This window comes from Podospora pseudopauciseta (assembly GCF_035222475.1).
Source record: "Podospora pseudopauciseta strain CBS 411.78 chromosome 2 map unlocalized CBS411.78m_2, whole genome shotgun sequence".
NCBI lineage: Eukaryota > Fungi > Ascomycota > Sordariomycetes > Sordariales > Podosporaceae > Podospora > Podospora pseudopauciseta.
In genome coordinates, this window is record NW_026946663.1 from 3,384,097 (window position 1) to 3,404,142 (window position 20,046).

The 20,046-nt window shown below is 51.3% G+C and overlaps 8 protein-coding genes and 2 non-coding genes across 10 annotated transcripts; 5 read left to right on the forward strand and 5 right to left on the reverse strand.

The window, feature by feature from the left end:
* Nucleotides 1–29: 29 nt before the first annotated feature.
* On the reverse strand, nucleotides 30–2,815 carry ERG12 (Mevalonate kinase). Its single transcript, XM_062909976.1, has 2 exons — nucleotides 1,953–2,815; nucleotides 30–1,890 (listed from the first exon to the last, which is right to left on the reverse strand). Exons 1-2 carry the CDS (start codon nucleotides 2,241–2,243, stop codon nucleotides 595–597), a joined length of 1,587 nt encoding a protein of 528 aa, XP_062768837.1. The 5' UTR covers nucleotides 2,244–2,815; the 3' UTR covers nucleotides 30–594.
* A 231-nt stretch (nucleotides 2,816–3,046) lies between these two features.
* Nucleotides 3,047–5,381, forward strand: QC763_209300 (uncharacterized protein; the record flags this gene model as incomplete). The annotated part of the gene is made up of 4 exons (XM_062909978.1): nucleotides 3,047–4,991; nucleotides 5,043–5,055; nucleotides 5,110–5,240; nucleotides 5,298–5,381. Exons 1-4 carry the CDS (start codon nucleotides 4,956–4,958, stop codon nucleotides 5,379–5,381), a joined length of 264 nt encoding a protein of 87 aa, XP_062768838.1. The 5' UTR covers nucleotides 3,047–4,955.
* On the reverse strand, nucleotides 3,556–4,657 carry RPL38 (60S ribosomal protein L38). Its single transcript, XM_062909977.1, has 4 exons — nucleotides 4,516–4,657; nucleotides 4,396–4,429; nucleotides 4,185–4,307; nucleotides 3,556–4,115 (listed from the first exon to the last, which is right to left on the reverse strand). The coding sequence occupies exons 1-4, from the start codon at nucleotides 4,543–4,545 to the stop codon at nucleotides 4,066–4,068; spliced, it is 237 nt and encodes a 78-aa protein (XP_062768839.1). The 5' UTR covers nucleotides 4,546–4,657; the 3' UTR covers nucleotides 3,556–4,065.
* A 567-nt stretch (nucleotides 5,382–5,948) lies between the features above and the next one.
* On the forward strand, nucleotides 5,949–7,863 carry STE24 (zinc metalloprotease; the record flags this gene model as incomplete). Its single annotated transcript, XM_062909979.1, has 3 exons — nucleotides 5,949–5,963; nucleotides 6,025–6,954; nucleotides 7,008–7,863. The coding sequence occupies 3 exons, from the start codon at nucleotides 5,949–5,951 to the stop codon at nucleotides 7,446–7,448; spliced, it is 1,386 nt and encodes a 461-aa protein (XP_062768840.1). The 3' UTR covers nucleotides 7,449–7,863.
* QC763_0040030 lies at nucleotides 7,782–7,853 on the forward strand. Its single transcript has one exon. It is a non-coding gene; the product is annotated as a tRNA-Glu (tRNA).
* A 1,135-nt stretch (nucleotides 7,864–8,998) lies between the features above and the next one.
* Nucleotides 8,999–9,542, reverse strand: QC763_209315 (uncharacterized protein; the record flags this gene model as incomplete). Its single annotated transcript, XM_062909980.1, has 2 exons — nucleotides 8,999–9,346; nucleotides 9,447–9,542. The coding sequence occupies 2 exons, from the start codon at nucleotides 9,540–9,542 to the stop codon at nucleotides 8,999–9,001; spliced, it is 444 nt and encodes a 147-aa protein (XP_062768841.1).
* Nucleotides 9,543–12,069: 2,527 nt separating this feature from the next.
* QC763_0040050 lies at nucleotides 12,070–12,143 on the forward strand. Its single transcript has one exon. It is a non-coding gene; the product is annotated as a tRNA-Val (tRNA).
* Nucleotides 12,144–12,641: 498 nt separating this feature from the next.
* On the reverse strand, nucleotides 12,642–14,366 carry QC763_209320 (uncharacterized protein; the record flags this gene model as incomplete). The annotated part of the gene is made up of 1 exon (XM_062909981.1): nucleotides 12,642–14,366. The coding sequence occupies one exon, from the start codon at nucleotides 14,364–14,366 to the stop codon at nucleotides 12,642–12,644; it is 1,725 nt and encodes a 574-aa protein (XP_062768842.1).
* Nucleotides 14,367–15,284: 918 nt separating this feature from the next.
* QC763_209325 (uncharacterized protein) lies at nucleotides 15,285–15,902 on the forward strand (the record flags this gene model as incomplete). The annotated part of the gene is made up of 1 exon (XM_062909982.1): nucleotides 15,285–15,902. One exon carries the CDS (start codon nucleotides 15,285–15,287, stop codon nucleotides 15,900–15,902), a length of 618 nt encoding a protein of 205 aa, XP_062768843.1.
* A 927-nt stretch (nucleotides 15,903–16,829) lies between these two features.
* Nucleotides 16,830–19,786, reverse strand: QC763_209330 (uncharacterized protein; the record flags this gene model as incomplete). The annotated part of the gene is made up of 3 exons (XM_062909983.1): nucleotides 16,830–18,951; nucleotides 19,001–19,417; nucleotides 19,552–19,786. The coding sequence occupies 3 exons, from the start codon at nucleotides 19,784–19,786 to the stop codon at nucleotides 16,988–16,990; spliced, it is 2,616 nt and encodes an 871-aa protein (XP_062768844.1). The 3' UTR covers nucleotides 16,830–16,987.
* Between the last annotated feature and the right edge of the window lie 260 nt (nucleotides 19,787–20,046).

Genomic DNA, 20,046 nt, shown 5'->3' on the forward strand with positions numbered 1-20,046 from the left:
TCCAGAAAGAATTCGGGCAAGGGTGAGCATGACAACAATCCTAACCCAATGTCAAAGACAACAATTGTAAGAAGAGAACCAATTCAAGTCAACAACAAAACACAAATCAAATTCTTTATTTTCTCTTCCATCGCCCCGGCTGCTTGCGGCTTTCTCTTGCCTTGATTCAACAATTACTACGTAAGATGCTCGAAAACCGGAGGTAAAATATCCAGAGGTATTAAATGGTACCGCAAGGTAGAAATGTTCTAATAAATCATCCATCCAAATCCTGAACCAAAAGTGATAGCAGCCACAAGTATATCAGTACAGAACCGAGCAAAAGTATCACCATTACACAATAGCCCTCTTCTTTTGAAGCCCCCCCCTCTTGTTTTTTTCCCACAGAATCATTAACTCCTATCCCCGCCTGCCTGCCTTCCCTCCCTGCTGTCCATGGCCCATGTTAATCACCACCTCAAGAAATCCTCTCTAGTCCAAAATAATAATAGAAAGTCGCATTAAAAGCCTTACGCAAGCGAAAAGATAAAAAAAAAAGGCCATATGGTGAATGAATCGAATAATACGCCCATACGCATGCATGACAAGCCCCTTCTAGATATCCGGGTTACTTTCCACTCTCCAAAACTTCCACCCTTCCCTCTCCCCAGGCATGCCACCATGCACACCCACCAGCCTCTCCACACCATCATTCCCCTGCGCATTGAGGAACTTTTCCTGATCAATCTCCATACCACCCTCCTCATCCTCCACCGTGCCGTTTTTTAGAACCGCAGGCCACAAAACACCCACGCCGTCACCACCAAGCGTAGTCTCAAACTTTTGGTAGCCCTCTTCGTCAAGCTGCTCCTCCAACCTAGCGAGTTTCTCTCTAGGAACCCCGGGTTTTAGGAGAGTAATTGAGCAACCACCACCACCGGCACCGGTTAGTTTCGTCCAACCTATCCCTTGGTGGTCTACCAGCTCGCGGACACGTTCGAGTCTGGGGTGTGAGACGCCAAGTGAGACCAGCAAACCGTGGTTGATGTTCATCAGCTCGCCCACACGGCGAAGGCTGTCCTCCTTCTCCGTAGAGAAATCGTCCTCGGCAATGAGCTCAGCCGATGTTTGCGTGACCTTGTCAATGGCATCAAGAATGCTGCCAACAAGCTTCGGGTGAGTGTCCTTCAACCTCCCCACCTTGGCCACCTCATGCGCCGTGGATTTTGGCGTCCTGGTGTCGACCAAAAGGAGTGGCAACTCGGGGAAATCCCAAAGTGGTTTTACATCAGGTGCCTTGCTGTAATCCGTTCTCTGGAACATGACGGCCTTGCCCTGTGTGGAGACGGTGTTGTCCACACCGGAGGGGTTGCCGTGGATGAACATCTCGTAGACGTACGCCCATCGGTTGATGCGCTCAATCTGCATCCGGGCCTCATCAGGCGGTTGATCCGGATGGGGCCCAGAAAGTGTCCTAAGCTGAAGCAACAGGGCTGCCGAGAGACACACAGCAATAGTGGCGCTGCTTCCGAGTCCTGCGCCTATTGGAATCGTGGAGCGCAATGTGTACTGGCAGGCGGGGAACGACGGTGATCCAAGGGACAAGAACATGTACAAGAAAGAACCGGCCGAGTTCTGGTGAACTTTGCGAACATCCGCCGGCTTATCCGGCGAGACATCGGCGAGGTATGGCTGGATGGCGGCGACGAGCTCCTGGTCGATTTCGGTGACGAGACTGTAGTAGTACTTCTTTTTCGACGGCTGTTGGAAGATGGCCCAGGGCAGTTCGTCAATCCTCCACGAGTGGTCAAAGTCGATATCTGGGAACTTGAGTGTGACGGTCTTTCTCGACTTGGAGAGCGATGTTACGAGGAGGTAGGAGCGCAAAGCGATTGAAGCCGCGATCGCCGCCTGCAAGATGCGCCCACGTCAGTTTCGTCGCATTAAACCAACTCCAAGCGCTTGCTTCTTACCTTGCCGTGCACAACCGCATGTTCACCAAACACAATCACCTTTCCCGGCGCCGAAACCATAAAACTAGGCATCATTGGGCTGGACTTTTTGCGTTGCATGCGATCTCTGATATTCCCGTTCCCATTCCCGTTGAGCGTGAGGTTTCCAGTGCCGTTGGTGATCCCGTTTGTGCCTTCGACGCCGTATTCGCTGGCGTTGCTGCTGCTGGCACTGATGCTAGAACTTTCGGGTTCGGTGTCCACATGGTAGCCGTTCTGGCCGTTCCGGCCGTTCGCAATGGCCTGCGTCATGGCTTGTTGTGACTGACCAGAATTCCACCTGTCGTGTAACTACGGCCTCGGGTGAGACACAAAGGTTTCTCTGCGTGTGAGCCGAGAACAATGTTTAGCTAGTCGGCCGTCAATGGCTTGGAGGTGTGATGCGATCTAGGAACAAAGGAGTCTCGAGCGGCGCAAGTTGATTGCTTCGCTGGTCAAGTAGACGGGCTCGATTGCCGAGTTTTTCGCAACTGACTTCGGTCCGGTGTCTTTGACTAGAAATGATCTCCGGCGTATAAGTGCTATTACTCGCCGAGATATAGCTGCACGATGAGGGCGAAGTTGGTTCCTGACGTTTGGCTTTGCTGGACTGACTACCAATAAAATAGCGATGATTGAGAGAAAGCGGACGCGAAGGGAGAGAGGAGCAGTATAGGCGAGGGTGGGGTCGATGGCTATTAATCTGGGGAGAAGCCGGTCACAGTCGGCTTGTTTATTATCTCTCACCTCAACTCTCGACGACAAGATAACAAAAAGAGGAGAAAGGGGTGAGAAAGGTACGAGGTGTGGTGGTACAGATCACGGAAGGGGGAGAAGCAGGAAAATATGACGGATGGACATTGGACATTGGACGCGGCACTGCTTAGCCACGATGCACGACGGTTCGCAACAGGGGGGTTACTGCTTGATGAGCCCATTGGGTAACATTTGGCTTTCTCGAAGCTCCTGATTGGGCACCAGCATGCATTTCCAACGAACTGGGTGACAGTCAGGGGGGCCACGCTATAATGAAAGCTTTGAGCTCCGTTAAAATTATTACCTGACAGCGGTGTCAACGGTCTCGAACCCAACTCTTTGTCAGCGTGTTTCGAATGCGCAAAGGCGTGCAATTTCCCCCACGAAAAATCTCGAGCGGTCCCGTGACGCCTGTGCCAGGGCACATCGATGATGACAACGTGCCTCTGCTGCGGTCAACCAAGATTGCGTCGCCCGCCGCCGTCAGGCATGGCAATTATCAGTTCTGTCCCAATTTAGCGATGGAGGGGGACGCATGATGTGTCTGCGATCCGCTTACAAAGGGGCATATCGGAGGTGTGGGGCTATGACATGGAGGTCTCGCGGGACTCGGTGCGGGGAGTGAGCCCGATTGACGGGAGTGGTGACACCGTTAAATCGGCTACCCCATGCGGACATCACCCGAACTCGGGGATCGGACGTGTCCGGACATGGTAACACGTCATGCAGTTTGAGATCAATTCACTGCAGATGAGTTTCGAGGAAACCATTGCACTTCAGCAACCTGGCATAATTAGCAATTACCATCATGTAATGAATGGGTGATCATGGAACGCCGAACACAACCTCCAAAGCCACAAGGCTTGGTGGTGGTCCAATATCACACAGTTGACGCCCAAAGCCATTTGGTTGCTACTGCTGCATCAGTCTAAGCCTCAGTTACGCAGTGGATTCGATCAGATGGAGCAACACGTTGTCGATGCTAACCGAGCCCAAATTCACATAATCACGCCGAAGACAAGGGGCCAGACCAGTACAGGTGTTTTTTTGTCTTGATTTGTTTTGTATAGCGTTGGCAGCCGGACGTAATCCATTGTTTTGAAGAGAACCCCTTTCCTGCCTTTCAACAAGACAAAGACGAGGTAAACTCCCACGTTCGTTCCTAAATCGTATCGCTTATTTCCCGAGACGCCGTATTCATCGAGTCGCAGACTTGAAGCCTGGACCCAGCACAAAAGTCGAATTCCTCCGTCATGCCAACGCCACCAACCCCGCCCCGGCAGAGTTCAAACTCTAGACCATGCTTCCATTGTTGTTTTCAGGAGACAGTCGTCAGAATTTAAGCCTGGACCTTCTTGTTTCTCTTGGGAATGTCAGTGATGACGAGGGCTGCGGTGTCGTCTGGTCAGTTCCATGCTTTCTTCCGGATATAATGCGGCTATTCGTCGAGGAACATACTGGGAGGCAAGCTCTGCTTGAGCTTCTCGGCCTTGTCGGAGTCCTTGAGAACCAAGGTGTAGAGGTGTCTCTGGCAGCGGACCTTGAACTTGATCTGAGACTTGTTCTTCTTGATCCGCGCGGCTGTATCCATAAAAAGTCGAGTCAGTTCCCATCTCTTCATTGCCTTTCTTCCTTCATTTCCTAGTTTTCGAGTCGGTAGGTTACGTACAGGAGGCGTCCGACCGGCGGCAGATCTCGATGAACTAAAAACACAAAATGTCAGTCAAAAATGCTTTTGTCGGTTTTTTGGATTCGGCCCAAAAAACTGGCCAGGCCGTGATTTACACACCTGCTTGATATCTCCGATTTCCTGAGGCATTTTGACGGCTGTGATGAGTCTCCTGTAAACGGTCTACGGAAGTTCAAAGTCGGGGTTGGAGGGGATTTCTCAAAATTATTCAGTTTGTGTGGGTTTCTCCGAATTGGCTCGCTTTGGGTGGGGCTCCTGCACACTCGACGCCCAAGCCATCGCCAGGGGTCTTCGAGGAGGTCATAGCGCCCTGACTGTGGCTGGGTGACGTGTCCCGCTTTGTGGCGCTAGCTGTCGGTGGCCAAGGTAAGAGCGTTGACGACGACAACACCTGTTCTTATCGAAGGACTTATTTACTTTTGGTTCATTTTTCCTGCTAGTTGCCCTCGAGGTTCTTTGCCGGACTTCTTTATCATTATCCAAAAGCCAGAGTTTTCACAACACTGTTTGTCAAGGACTGAGCGTCAGTGTAAGCCAAGATGCCAACGCCACTCGATCATGCAATGAGATCACGGGTAAGTGTATGCTTCAAGCTTTGGTAACAGTTCACTAACTACATATCATAGAATGCTTTCCTAGGTAACATACTAAGACCCCGGCAAGGAAGATCAGCTTTCATTAACACATGAACAGCTTTCACAGGTCTGGTGACGGGTGTTGCCGTATGGGCGATCTGGGGAGGAGACATGTTCCCCACAAGCCCAGACCCAACTGGTAATCCAGAGGAATGGTCTAAAGAAGATCTCCGAAGATGGCTCACCGCTGTATGTTGTGTAGCTGGGAGCACTGTTCTGTCTTCATCGATGCTGACCAGCCAACAGCGAAATCTTCACCCTCAAGACTCAGACACGAGGGAGCAACTGTTGGAGAGGGTTAAAGCAAACATGAGGATTCCAAGGCAGTGAATGGGAGGCAGTCCTACTCCTCATACGTACATAAAGAGAATTGATATTGCATGAAAGGGACATGGACTTATCTTGTTGTAGGCAACGGCGACATGCTTTTAATTCTTGGCTAAAGAAGACGCCAATGCTCCAACATATTTCATTAAAACTGCTTCCTGGACCCTCAATTCGCGGCTGTCGGCCTCACAGGCAAGAGATATCCCCAGTCATCAGTTAAGGTACTAACACAAGATATGGGATAAGTGAGAAAGCAAAGAAAAATAGCAACCTGGGTGTTTGAGGTTCCATCCGACCAAAACATGCAATCTGGGGTGTTAGCGTTGCAGTAGGGCCATCGGAGATTTATAGCCAATCATAGTCCACAACCAGCTATGAGGTAAGCCTAGCTTGGCTGATTACTGAAGCTCCTGCAGCAAGGGGCGCATGCGCTACAAGGACAGTTTGTTCTCTGACGCGAACGACAAGGCAGCAAAGGACTTTGTCCATCTTACAACCCCTCAATCCGTCCCTCGCTAAATCGTCTCCTGAGTCTGCGACAGCTCTCATTGTCGCAGCCTCTCCGCGACGATGGATATTCTACAGGTATGCACTAAGCGCATTCTTCCCGTTCAATCCTCCCCAGCTAACATGGATCCAACTGTAGCGCCTCGCGCGGTTTCTCGACCGTCCGCTATTCCCCTGGAAGAAGCTAATTATCGGGTTCTCTGTTGCCCAATTCCTGTTCGAAGGTGTCCTCGGTATTCGCCAGTATCGTGTCTTGACCAAGACCAAGCCCCCCGCCGTTCTCCAGCATGAAGTCACACAAGAGGTTTTCGACAAGAGCCAGGCCTATGGACGCGCCAAGGCCAAGTTCTCTCTGATCAACGGTCTCTATGGTCAAATCCAAAACTTCGCATTCTACCACTTCGATATTCTCCCCAAGCTCTGGTCATGGTCTGGCAACCTACTCCTTCGCTTCGCACCCACTCGGTTCACCGGCGAAATCTCGCAATCTATCGTGTTCATTCTGGCCTTCATCTTCATCCACCAAGTCGTCTCGCTCCCGTCCAACATCTACCAGACATTTGTTCTGGAGGAGAAGTTTGGATTCAACAAGCAGACCCCGAAGCTCTTCGTCACGGATATGATCAAGTCCAACCTGTTGGCTGTGGTTTTGACTCCTCCCATTCTTGCCGGTTTCCTCGCCATCATTAAGAAGACTGGCAGCCAGTTCTTCTATTACCTCTGGATGTTCGGCGCTGGTCTTCAGGTCTTCATGATTACGATTTACCCCATTGCTATCCTGCCACTGTTCAACAAACTTTCTCCCCTGGAGGAAGGCAAGCTCAAGACCGACGTTGAGGACCTCGCCAAGAAGCTCAAGTTCCCTCTTCACGAACTCCACGTCATTGATGGCAGCAAGCGCAGCGCTCACAGCAACGCCTATTTTTTTGGTCTCCCCTGGAAGAAGCACATTGTTATCTACGACACTCTGATTGAGAAGAGCGAGACCGAGGAGGTCGTTGCTGTTCTCGCCCACGAACTTGGTCACTGGAGCTTGGGCCACACCACCAAGCTGTTTGGTATTTCTCAGGTATGTCTCTCACCTCGTCACTCCTCGCACCACTGTATTAACCCCCCAACCAGGCTCACTTCTTCTACATCTTTGCCCTCTTCTCCGTCTTCGTAAACAACAACTCCCTTTACGCCGATTTTGGCTTCCACGCCCAGCACCCCATCATCGTCGGCTTTCTCCTCTTCAGCGACATCCTCGGCCCCGCCGACAATGTCATCAAGTTCCTCATGAACATCCTCAGCCGCCGCTTCGAGTTCCAAGCCGACGCCTTTGCCAACAATCTGGGGTACAATGCTGAGCTGGCTTCTTCTCTCATTAAGCTGCAGATCCAGAACTTGAGCACCATGGACGCTGATTGGGCTTTCGCCGCCTATCACTTCTCTCATCCTATCCTTTCGGAGAGGTTGAAAGCGTTGAACTGGCAGCCTACCGAGAAGGTGGTTGTTAAGGAGACGGTTGGGGAGGAGAAGAAGGAGGACACGGCTGTTACCACTGGGAGGGATGAGCTTTGAGGGGGTGAATAAGAAAATTAGTAGGAAGAGGTGGACGGTAATCCATTATAGAGGATTGATATTTGTGCGTCATGATTCATTGATATTTAAGTAGAAAGATGATACAGGGAAGAGTGATCTGATGTTTCTAGTTCAGTCTGTTCACGAGTTGTGAGCAGAGATGGCAGCATTCTGTAGCACAAAGAGCCAACACCCGCCAGCGTTTTTTATCTCAACAACCCTAACCCTACCTATACCAACCTCGATACAACACCATGACTTACATCCTACACAACCTCCCATTACAAGTAAGTGTTCTGGATAAAGAAGAATTCGAATCGGATAAAAAGAAACCACCCCTCCTGGGAGTCGAACCCAGCGCAACGGAATGAGAATCCGCTATGTTAACCGATACACCAGAGAGGTTGTTGCCCGGTCATGGAGCTGTTTGCTGTTTGTTGGAAGGTGCTGACGGAGGAGATGTTTGTAAGGCATGGGGGATGTGTGGAGGAAGGAGGGAGGGAGATGGGGAGGGATTTGGGTAGGAAGAAGGGCAGGAAGGATGGCAGGTGGGCAGGAAGGTGGGCAGGAAGGAAGAAGAAGGGCGGGTAACATGGAACGGGGTCAGGAAGGTGCAGGCCTACTGTAAAATGTCACTCCTGGGGAAGAAGGGAATGGCAGACACAATTGGCAAGAAGTCTGTGATATAAAGCGAAAATGGTATAGGTATCCGGAAGCAACTTCAGTTTCGGGGGATCATCACTCGTTGGTAACATCATCTGATCAACGCTCATCCAAGACCATGATGATTCGTAACAACAAACTTGTCACAGGCCAAAAAAAGTTTAAGCAAGCACTGACAGGGTGGTAAAGATAGTCCAACTACAAGAGATACTACGGATATAGGTACAGCTGCCCAGCGTCTCGAATGAGTTCTCTTATCTAGCCCCAGATACCAGTACATCGTTTGTGTGATTTTACACCAATTTTTTACTTACAGTATGTCTTATTTCCTTGCCTCATAATCCAAGATGGTCAACATCTTACAGTCATTTCCACTCGAAAGCTGGGTCCGTACCTCCATCGTCAGCCTTGCCCCCTGTACTTCATCTTGACCCATCTCTATATACGCATTCTACCCTCCTCCGAATCGTCAACATGTTTTGCCACCACTGCCTCCCACCACTCGCGCGTAAGCTGCGCATCAGTCCCGGCCAGAGCCGCAACCCGATACGCTACCCAAACAATGTCAAAAGCGAGCCGCATCTTCATTTTGGTGTCATAATCTGCAACCTCCGGGATTTTGATCACAGTTCCAGTCGATATCGGTGTGAGAAAAAGCTTCCCTAATTGCGGGTGATTCAACTCGACGCCTTGTCTTGGTTTGACTAAACATTTGCAGCGGTTAGCAATATCTTCTCTAGTCACGTCTCACAGCAGTGGACTATCTTCGAGAAAGAAATAGCTCGTGTTGATCCAATGAAGCTGGAGCTGGGTTCCGACCCCTCCTTGTCGAGTGCTTTGCTGTCAGGATTAAGATATTTGAGGCCGAAGCGGGCGTGCCTCCATAGTCATTTGACAGTGAGATCCAGGCAGATCTGATTCCAGCTTTCATTGTCGATAAATTTCTCTTTGACTTCCGATGAGCCAGAAGGGCGAAAAAGATCCTTGCTGGAGTTGATGTCGATGGCGGAATCAAAGAGCAAAGGCCATGCTTGCTCCAAGCACTGGAGAAATTCCTTGGTCTTCCCAAGGTCACGGTTGACTGGAGGAGAAATGATGTGACCGATCTCAGTGCGGTACATCTCTGATACCGTCCCCTTAATTAGACACGGGTTTTCGGTGCTGCTACGGGGCGGATGATCCGTCTCATAGTCCTCGAGAGCTTCTAGTCCTTCAAAAGCTAGAGGCAGCATTGACTGTTAGTGACTGTATGTCAATACTGTTTCTACTCCACCTCAACCTACACATTCGGATCAAGGGCCTGATTTCCCGTAGTCTGCCACATCATTTAAGTACCTCCTCATCTGAAATTGTCTCTTTCGCCAACTTGTTCAGCGTAGCCAGTGGGGTGACGGCCAGCATAGCAGCAAACGCCTCGTCATCGAGCTCCATTGGCTCGGCGCAAAAGAAAGAGAGCCGGGCTTAAACCTCTTTAACCAGGTTGTATCGCTCATCCAGTTCCTGGACCGAGAAAACATCTTCACCTCGTGGAGGGTTTGGGGCTGAAAGCAGCCGAAAAAGCCGTTTTACATCGAAGAACGTGGTGCCAGGGGGGGAGAGCTGAGGTTTGAAATCCACTTGAGCGCCTTGCAGTTCAAATATATCTTCTACTATGCGTAGGAAAGGGACGTCGACATCAACCAGCTTGATATTCGGCCGGGTGTATGGTTTGATGACTTCTTCAATGAACCATTCCTCATCCGCTCAGCAACCCCAGAGCCAGTCGACATCCTCTTCGCTGGTTTGGGGCTCAACAGTCGCCATTCTGAATTCCTTTTCTTAAATACCGGGGTTGCGAGTTGATGCTAGGAAGAGGTTTGAAGGTTGAGTAATGGTTGGGAGGTTGTGCTTTTGAAGTGATGAAGTTGGGGAAGGTGTGAGTCAGTCAGTTTGAAAATCAAATCAAGAGGGCAATCGCCGGAGGTCAGGGAAAGAACTGCTTGCTGCAGTCATGGCCATTCGGCAGGAGCAAACTGATCTCCGGCCGTGTTGAGCTGTCTTTCAAACCTCATGACTGCCGATATTTCTTTGGGCCCGTCGTTATCACCACCGTTTTCAATTCAGTACTGCAAGCAACTATTCAGTACTGCAAACAACTATTATGAGACTTTGAACAATGTATCCATGTCGAATCAACTGTCATTTCAGCTCCTCTAAATATCCTATCGTCTTTCATAGTTCGCCCGACCAATCCCTACAACACCCTCACGAAGCATATAGAATTACAGGGTTCATCGCACACGGCAATTTGATGATCAACATATAATATGTCACTCTTCCTGAATGCAAAAGTTGTGGTAGGACTTTTTCGTTATCTAATTGGACAAGACAGACGTGTTGGCGATGCATACCAATCATCCACATCTTGATCCAATACGACAAACTAACCGATCTATTCTCCTGCCCTCAAACGGCACAGCAAACCTATTCTATTGTCTTTACATCACCTGGCAGAAGATTCCCTATTCAGGAACAACATCCAGATCTCACCTTACACGCGAGATGAGCAAGCAGTCCATGTTGTGTTTGTCTGTTGTATCTAACGTATTAAGAGGCGATTGACCTGAGCCTTGCGAGAAAAAAACGAGAAAAAAAGGCAAAAGCTCGCTGGCCAACTCCGTAGAGGTGGCCAGCTACGAAACCCTCGGTAGGGTTTTCTTCGTAATGGGGGGGGGCGGTCGAAAGGGGGGGTCGAATTCCTTGAAGGCCATCTCGAAAGACAGGGCCTTGCTGAGGAATCGAATTCAGGTGTCCACGGAGCCTTGTTTTCAAGGGGCATTGTTCGTTGCCTGATCCGGGCTGCCTACGTCTTACCCGCTGAACCATTTGACCATTCCAGTTACCAAATGAGTGCGTAGGCAGCTGTTGGAAGTTGGTTGCGAGAGGTGGTGTGTATACCATAGTCTGGACAGTCCATCCTGTCAGCGAGAGTCGCTCTGCTTACTCTCGCATCAACCGCCACCATGTCTACCGAACAGTCTCGCAACTCGTCGCCCTCATGGAGTGCTCGTAATTTCCATCTTGCACCCGTTACTGATTCTTTTTTTCCCAGCGCAGCTAAAACACCATCAATTTCCGCACTCCCCCCACCGTGCTCTTCCCAACCATTTCCCACCACATTCAACCCTTCTCTTGTATTCCCGATCCCTCCGGATAATTCTAATCTCCTTCACAGCCGGCCTGCTGACCACCTCCCTCTCCATCGCCCAAAATCTCCTCTCCTAGCCACTATCAATCAGCCCCCTCCTTCTCCCCTCCGCTATTTTGTCCATCACCAGCCCCCAAATTATATTCTTATCTAGACTCTTTCTCTTCTCTCTCGCACCGCTGGGAAGGGACTGTCAAGGTCATTTAACGACTTGGTAATAGCGAAAGCAGTGCAGGGAGTAGCGATGGGAATGGCGGTCATCACACCAGCAGTAGGTGGTGAGCAACACCAGATTACCCTATTAAAAGCCGGAGCTACGCTCCCCAAAACTACACCTAACCAGTAGTTCTCCCCCTTTGAGCGCGAAGTCCTCGACATCAACCCGGGAGAAGAAACGGAAAGGCTGGGCAGTAACAGCAACGCCAGGGTGATGAGCAGCAACTCAATGAACGAGACTATCACTATAAGCTAATAGGAGAATGTCATGTCGAGGGTCTGATGTATTATAAGACTTCACGGATAAGGAGGCTAAAGGATGGGATTATACGCTTGGTGTAGCACGGGATGGTGTTTTTGCGCTGGTCAACCTCTCCATGCGTACAAGATTTACATGGTTCCTGATAGCATGAGCAATATGCTGTACCTCTCTTACATATCCGCTGTCACTACACAGTACATTCTATCTTAGTGGAGGCTGGAAGGGCGCTGGTGTTCAAAAAAAACGATGATGCCTGCTGGGAGAGTGGGGGGACAAGCAAAATATCAAGCTTTTGATTTCGTCCAGGCTCGAACTGGAGACCTTCAGTGTGTTAGACTGACGTGATAACCAACTACACCACGAAACCTCGTACTTTGATGCTGCCAATGTGAGAAAATAGTATATACATAGGTTAAACTAAACTCGATGTTGGAGGTTACCAAGATACTTCAGTTTTCAGCCACGGAGCCCCTGAAGCCTCTGAATCCCAATTCCCACAACCTGCCAAACAGTAACATAATAAACCTAGGCGCAGAACTATTTGCATTGCTGTCTAGCTTATCCCAGTAGCCTCACTAGGTTTAAGGACACATAAATCTACCGTTGCATCCTAGGGCGTTTTTATCATATGACTAGGTAAATTATCATCCCGCCTACAGAACCTTTCTGCGGTTGTTTGGTGAAATAATTCGCCTGCCAGCGGTGTCCCAAATCTCGTTATGTCCACCAAGACCGTTTCTACCCAGCGAAGTCGAGTTGAACGGCACACGAATCCCAGAATTCTGCCCAATCCTGGAAATGATCCAAGCACTCGTGTGCTTCGCGATCAAGCAACAAATGCAAGGCCTTGTATCCAGCTAGCTGCCTAAGCATCCCTGCGAAACGCATACTTCCAGAGCCCTCTAGGAGGCTCCGGAAGACCAGACTGTTCCTCCCACAGCTCATCTCCCCTCACCAACCGCTCAACCTTCTCCTTCAACTGATCCTCAAACACCCTCGACCTCTCCTCCTCCCAAAATGGGTCCTCAATCGAGTAAGTGTGTTTGCTTGGTTCGACCAAGTTGGCGCAAAACCTGGCCAAAACCGTGTCAGAGGAGGAGTTCGGCTGACCCCAGAGTCGAAGGGGTGTGATGATACGATGGTATGCTTTTATAATGGCGCGGTCCTGCTCCGCCGTCATGTCAACCCGGTCGTCCGGCGCGCCCCAGTCGCTCACATCGGCCATCACTACGCGGAGCGTCAGCCCGCGCAGGTTGAGCTTGTCCTTGGCCCAATCGACGGTAGCGAGCCAGTCCTTCTGTGCGGGCGAGTCGTCCTGAGGCCAGACTTCCCAGTTATACGGTGGGAAGACTACTTCGAGAGAGCGGAGCATGTCGAGGCAACCCTGGGGAACGACGTCGCGGAGAAACTCGCTCACTGCAAAGCGATCGAACGGGTACTGGCGAGGCGACAGCTCCTCGTGGTTTGGCACGTCCGATGGGGAGGAGGAGTCGTAGTCGTGCACGACGAAGCGGTTCTGTGAGAAGAAAACCACCTGGGCGTCGAGGTAGAGGGTGCGGCAGATGAGAAACAAGTCGGTTGGGGCCGCCCAGCACCGGCAAGAATCCGAAGCGGCGGAATGCTGAAGACGGCAAAAGCAACCAATGGTCCAGCATTCGACGAACTGGCATCCGTTGTGTACTTCAGGAGGGCACGATGCGCCGTACTCGCACCCGACGCGGCACAAGGAATATTTCCTGGAAGTTCGACCTTGCCTACTCCATGTGACCTCGTTCCACGGGGTAACGAGGTCAGTATACTCGAGTATGCGGAGACGAAGCTCTTGTGGAAGCTTGAGCAAGTGACTGGCTAATGGCGCCGTCGAAGAGGACAGGCACGGCTTAGCGAGCGCATCGGGTGCCGTCTGGGTGATGCCACGAGCGTGTTTGACGGCGGCATCGGCAATCTGTTGAAGCTGGCTGTTTGTCTTCCGGCAGAGTCGAACGTGGCAGTTGGCCAATGGCGATAGGAGCTTTAGGGGCGCCACTGCCAGTTGAGCTGCCTCCTCATCGTCATCCTGAACGTCACAAACGAGCTTTATTTCCAGAGCTCGGGGGTTGACATGAGCCGACATGTAAGTAGCCGCGTCCATCCACTCGGCAAGCATATCCTTCGTAGATGAGACCGAAAGAGTGGCCGGGGCTTGATGCAGGCCGCCATGGGCGTGGGAGCAGTAGGTCTGGCCATCGTAAGGGTATACACGTAGCAAATGGCAGCAGTATGAGTGGTTGCCGTCTTCAGGTTGATGGCACGAAGCCTCATTCAGAATGACCCTGAGTGAGGTTAAAGACGCCAAGGACCGGGATGTAAGAGATCTCAAAGGCGCAAGGGAGTGAGGGCTGGTGTAGCGGATGATGAACCTGTTCCTCGAGTACAGCAAAGTAGATGCTTCCTGGTAGATGATTTTGCAGGAAATCAATAAGCCAAAGAATTCTGTTTCCTGGCCGTTCAACCTGAAAAAGTGCGGGTGATAGTCTGCCAAACCAACCCATTCATAGATCTGACGGCGTATGTCAGGAGACAGTCGCAAAAACGGGGGAGTGCAATCCATGCTGTGATAATATTGCTGTTGGTTGGTATGCGAAAGCGGTCCGGCGTAGGCTCAGGTAAGGGACGGTCAGAATATGAAGAAAGGGAGGTGTTGGGAGGAAAGTGTACCTAGCCTAGCTGGCGCAGGCGGCAAAGAGTTGTCATTGGTTTTGGGTTGCCAGTTGAGCCACTCATGGCAGTGCTAAAGGTGGGGCAAGGTAAGGTAGCGACTACTGAGCCAGTAAGCGACCATATTGCGGAATCCGGCCATCGTGTTCAGGGTCGGTGTGCCGCGACGTCAACACCAACGTTACGGTGGGATGCGATGGATACGTTGAGTTTCATCAACGTCTACAAATAGACATATCGGGCTTCAGCGACCGCATCGTGTGTAACATACGCCCTAGTAACACTGCTTGCTAGATTCAGCCCTAGACCTGCTCGGCCAACTGAAGTACCGCACAAAGGCAGGACAATGTCTCACATCGTCTGGCTGCCGCTATCGATTCGTAATCTAGGTGCTGTATTAGAGACTCTCGTGACGGGACGGCCTGATGGCCACTTCCATGTCTGCGGCAATGGCCTTACGCCGCCGTCCAACCCGTTTGTTATGAACTAGTGTTTGAGGTGTCGAGGTCTAAAAACAACTACCAAGGTCTATCATGAAGATATTCCCAACTCTAGTACCGCGTTCAGCAGTATAAGAACTCAAGAGGCAGACTGCATATCACAGCTTCTATCCTCATCACTACTCACTCAACACAGCATCTTCTTTGTCAATCCCTCTCTCATCATCATTCTCGCTAGCCGAGAATCAACGATCTTCGCCAACAGGTTCTCATTATCATTTTTCGCTCCCATCGCTAAACGAGAAGCCATCACCCTCACTCTCTAAACACTACTTTCTTCCATCAATAGCCCCACCCCCCCTTTCTTCAATATGGCCAACTCGATGATCAGACACGACAGCGGCAACAACGCCACCTGGACCAAGACCATCGTCTCCAAGACGGACTACCGCGACATCATGTGGACCGACCTCCTCGAAATCGCCGAAGACCACTGGAAGTGGGTCCAGGCCCAACCCGGCGCCTACACCCGCGGGGAGTCCTGCCTCGTCGCCGCCCTCTTCCTCCCCTCCACCAAAGGCGGCGTCATCTTCTTGTCTACCATCCCCCGGGGGACCAAGCACACGGAGATGATGAACGGCGCCCGCGCCGCTCCCGCCTGGTTCCACGCCACTACGGGGGGTACCAACCGCAACACCAACCTGCAGCTCCATGCCGAGGATGGCGCCGAGTTCCTCTTCGAGACATCATCGTACGCCAGGGGCATCGTCAGCAGGAACCTCCAGTATGTCACCCCGGATCGCGACAACGCGCACAGCCGCATGAAGCTGGCCGTCTGGGGTCGCCATAAGACCTCGCCTGCCCAAGGCGAGAGCATCGCGCTGTGCACGGTTGGCGAGAAGCAGCCCAAGTGCCCGGCTGTGGCGCGGGCGCTGAATATCGCCTACTGCGAACGGTACAAGGTTCGGTTTGAGCAGCAGCACAGATAAGCAGCTTGTTATCCTCCTACCTTGGCAATGGTAATGGCTTAACGAAGCAGTGGCGAGAAATGGGTGGCAGTCTTTGGAGTTGGGCGGTAGCATTTTGTTTTTGCTTTTTTGAATTTGGGATAGACGGGATGGTAGTATGGTTCTAGATACGAGTCTGGTAGTGGTGGGATTATAATGGCTGGCACCATACAAGTTGGGTTAACTAGATTAGGTAGCTTACTGGATACTCTTAAATATTTGGATAGATATCTGCATATCAGGGGCGCTCTTAGGCCCTCTTCCAACTTTCACTGGACTTTTGTGCAACACCACGTTTCTGGATTTAGTGACTGAGATGAGCCTTCGCTTTTGATACTTGAACGTACCTCTCAGTTCTTATTTCGCTTTAGGTACAGTACAAGGAATCCGTACACTGTGAACATACTTCTTTATTTCTTAACTTTCATATTATCAAACATTTCGGGAGATTCCTAAAGACCTTAGAAACAAGTCACACAAGTACTAGTGACAGAGTGTGAGACAGATAAAAGAAAAGAAAAGGAAAAAAGGTGAAGAGAAAGAGAAAAAAAGAGAGAAAAAAAAAGAGAGAGAAAAAGAAAAGGAAAAGAACATCACCCTCAAACAGAAACAAACCATCATCAAAACTCCTCACAAATAGACATCTGCCGAAAGGCCTATTTCAAAGTTTGAACCACGCTTCAGAGAACTTTTCATTTCCGATAAAATCTTTGTGTCTCGCTATATGTGCAATGGGTGCTATCATGACTTTTATCCTACTAGACTCTTTTCCCTACCCACTTGACCACACGACCATGTGCTGAAACAATATCTCGGTGAAGTCAAAACAAGAAGTCTACGAGATCAAGGATATTGCGACCTGTATTTCAGGACACCCATTCTCAACCTGGTCTGGCGATGGAGTTTGCAAAGTGCATATGCGTGTGGATAGGTATATAGGTAAGATACCTTACGGACAAAGGTTTTCTAGCAGGTAAAATTATGCAAGTATGCAAATGGTTTGTAAAAGTATACTATGCTTAGTTCCCGCCCACAGCACAAAAATGTCCATCTCCTCTCACTCCCACTTAAACAGGCGGCACCCTCCCCCCCTCACAAACCCCCGTATCCGTATAACAAGCCGTAAACAACCTATCGCTCGCCTCCCCAATCCAAACCGTATACCTCTTCCCCCCAACCCCCGGCACAACCCAGTTCTGCAGCTCCGTGTCCCACACGCTCAAGTCCTTCCTCGTCAGCTCAACCGTCACCGTCTCCTCCTCCCCCGGAGCCAAAACCCTCGTCTTCTCAAAGTCCCTCAGCTGCACAACAGGCGTATCATACGGGATCCCCTCAGGATACTGAACATAAGCCTGCACCGAAGCCCGTCCCGAGAACGTATCCCCAGTGTTCTTGACCGTAACTGGGACACGGAAAGCAATATCCCAAAGCGCAGGGTTACCCCCCTCCCCGCCACCGGCTGCGGGACCGGGCTTCTGGGCGGTGCTATACCCAGCGGGATAGTTATACTTCTTCACCCCGGCGATACCAACAGCGTAGGCGTTATCCGCGTCGTTCTTGTTGAGCCAGGAGTAGAGGTACCGCCAGATCCTGTTGAACCCTTCCGGCCAGTACGCCTCCGAGGCGGGGGGGATTTCGGTCGAGTACACCGGCGTTGAGCCCTTGGGGGCACGGGCAGGAGGAACCAGAGACAGTGGAGTGACAGACTCGATGGTGGCATCAAACGAGAAGTTGGTGTAGCTGAGACCGTGGCCAAAAGCAAAGCGAGGCCTGATCTTCTCCTTGTTGAGCCAGCGGTAGTCAATGTACAGGCCCTCGCTGTACGTGTCCTGGACCTGACCAAAGGCAAAGCCACGGAGGTTGGCGATGCTGTCGGGGAAGTCATTGGCGCGCTTGGTGATGGAGTAGGGAAGGTGACCGCTGGGGGAGACATCGCCAAAGAGAATGTTGGCCAACGACTCGCCCGCTTCTTGACCGGGAAGGTGCTGAAACAGGACGCCCTTGACGCGAGGATTGTCGATCCAGGATTCGAGATCGAGAGGGCCGACGGTTTGAGCTACCACAATCACGTTGTTGTACTTCTCGGCAGTCTTTCTGACCAGCTCGTCACCGTTATGCCACGCAGCCAGCTTGGCACTGTTGCGATCACCGTTGTTGCCCTCAACAGTGAACGAGTTCTCTCCAGCATCGGAGGTGATGAACACGATGGCAACGTCATCGGGCGACGGTGTAGGGTGGAACCAAGGGAAGCCGTCGGTGTTAAAGAACTTGACGTCGGGAACCCGCTTCCTGATAGCCGAGATCGGGTCATCCAAGTAAGGATAATCGGCAACACCAGAACCCCAGCCCATGCCAAGTGTTCCTTTGTTGCAGGCGCGGTTCATGCAAGCGTTGGGCCCATCGGGGTTGACTTGGGCAGCAGTACCGAAGACATGGAGAGACTGCGAAGTCGTCAGAGGAAGGAAGCTCCCATTGTTCTTGAGAAGGGTGATGGCATCCTGGGCGACCTCTCTGGCGATCAAATAATGATCAGCCTGAACATTGACAAACCAGTTCACCTGACCCTTGGGGGAGAAGAGAGCTGCAGGATAAAGCAGACCGTCACGGTCACGGGTGTTTGACGAGAAGTTAGGCCTTGGGTGGTCCCTATCCTGACCGAACTTGTACCATGTCGCGACGATTCTGGTGACCATGTCGTTCAGTCTGTCAAGAGGCACAGACCCGTTGAGAACCGATCTGCTGAGCTCATAGTGCCAGTTGCTGAAACCAAATAGGGGAATGTTGGTGTCACCTGGCATGTTCATGTCGAGACCTGCCAACGCGGAGTCGACTCCGGAGATGTGGGACAGCCAGTCAGACATGACGAAGCCCTGGAATCCAAGCTCATCCTTCAAAATACCGTTGATGAGATAGCTGTGCTGAGAGCAAGCAGACCCGTTTACAGCATTGTAAGCTGTCATTGCCGATCCAACACCGGCATGGACGGATTCGGCAAAAGGCCACAGGTAGAGCTCGTGCAGAGTCCGATCATCTGCTGGGAGTCAGCCTTTTAGTCCGTCAAAGAGCAAGAGTCCACTCACCAATATTGGCGCTATATCCAGGCTGGAAGGGGTTGTACATTCTATACATCTCCTGCTCGTTGCCGATCAGATGCTTGATAGTAGCAATGATGCCTTGTTCCTGAACGCCCTTGATCGTCAGGGCAGCAGCCTTGGCTTGAAGAACTGGGTCAGATCCAAAGCCCTCCCAGTTGCGGCCACCCAAAGGCTTCCGCCCAAGAGGGCCTACGGAAGGACCCAGATAGACATTTGTGCCCTTGCCGCGATGCTCTTCACCAATAGCAACACCACGAGCATAGATCAGCTTCTTGTCAAACGTTGCACCAGTGGTGATGCCAGCAGGGAACGCAGTGACGTTGTCAGCCGACGACACACCCAACGCAGAGTCCTGAAGACACATGCGCGGGAACCCCAATCTTTCTGCGCTTCCAGTATTTCCTACGCATGGACTAGCATATCATGTGTTAGTCAAAATCAGAAAAACGTCTCATTAGGGTGGTGGCACTGACCCTATTCACATGTCAGTCAGTCTCTTGTGCTTTTATATAAGCCATGTCTGGTTAATAACTCACCCATAAAGATGCCAATGCCTGAGGTGATGTTGGTCTTTTCAGCCAAGGTCATCTGCGAGACCAAGGCTTCGGCCTTGCTGTAAGCCTCTTCCCACGAAGCGACCCATCCTCCATGAGGCGCTGGATAGTATGGGGCAGCGACGAATCCAGGCGGAACAGGATCTCGAGGCGTCACGACGCTGGCGGCAAGAGAGGTGGAGGCGAAGGCGCCCAAGACTAATGAGCGGTATGCCATGTTGAGTATCTGCGCCGGTGAAGCCCTCGCGACGGGATATCGAGCACAGACAGCGCACGTATTCCAAGCTCCGGGTTCTGGGACCTGAACCTAGGAGGCTTGAACCGAAACGACAGATGCAAGCTTGCGGGGTTGGCAAAACAGAGCAAGCTGGCCGGCGCGCCTCCCGACCTGGTGGTTATTAATGCACTTCATGTCTCGGACGACTCCTCTTTGACGTTACCTTCCCCAAGGTCAGTCGTCCAAGATGGGGGTATTGG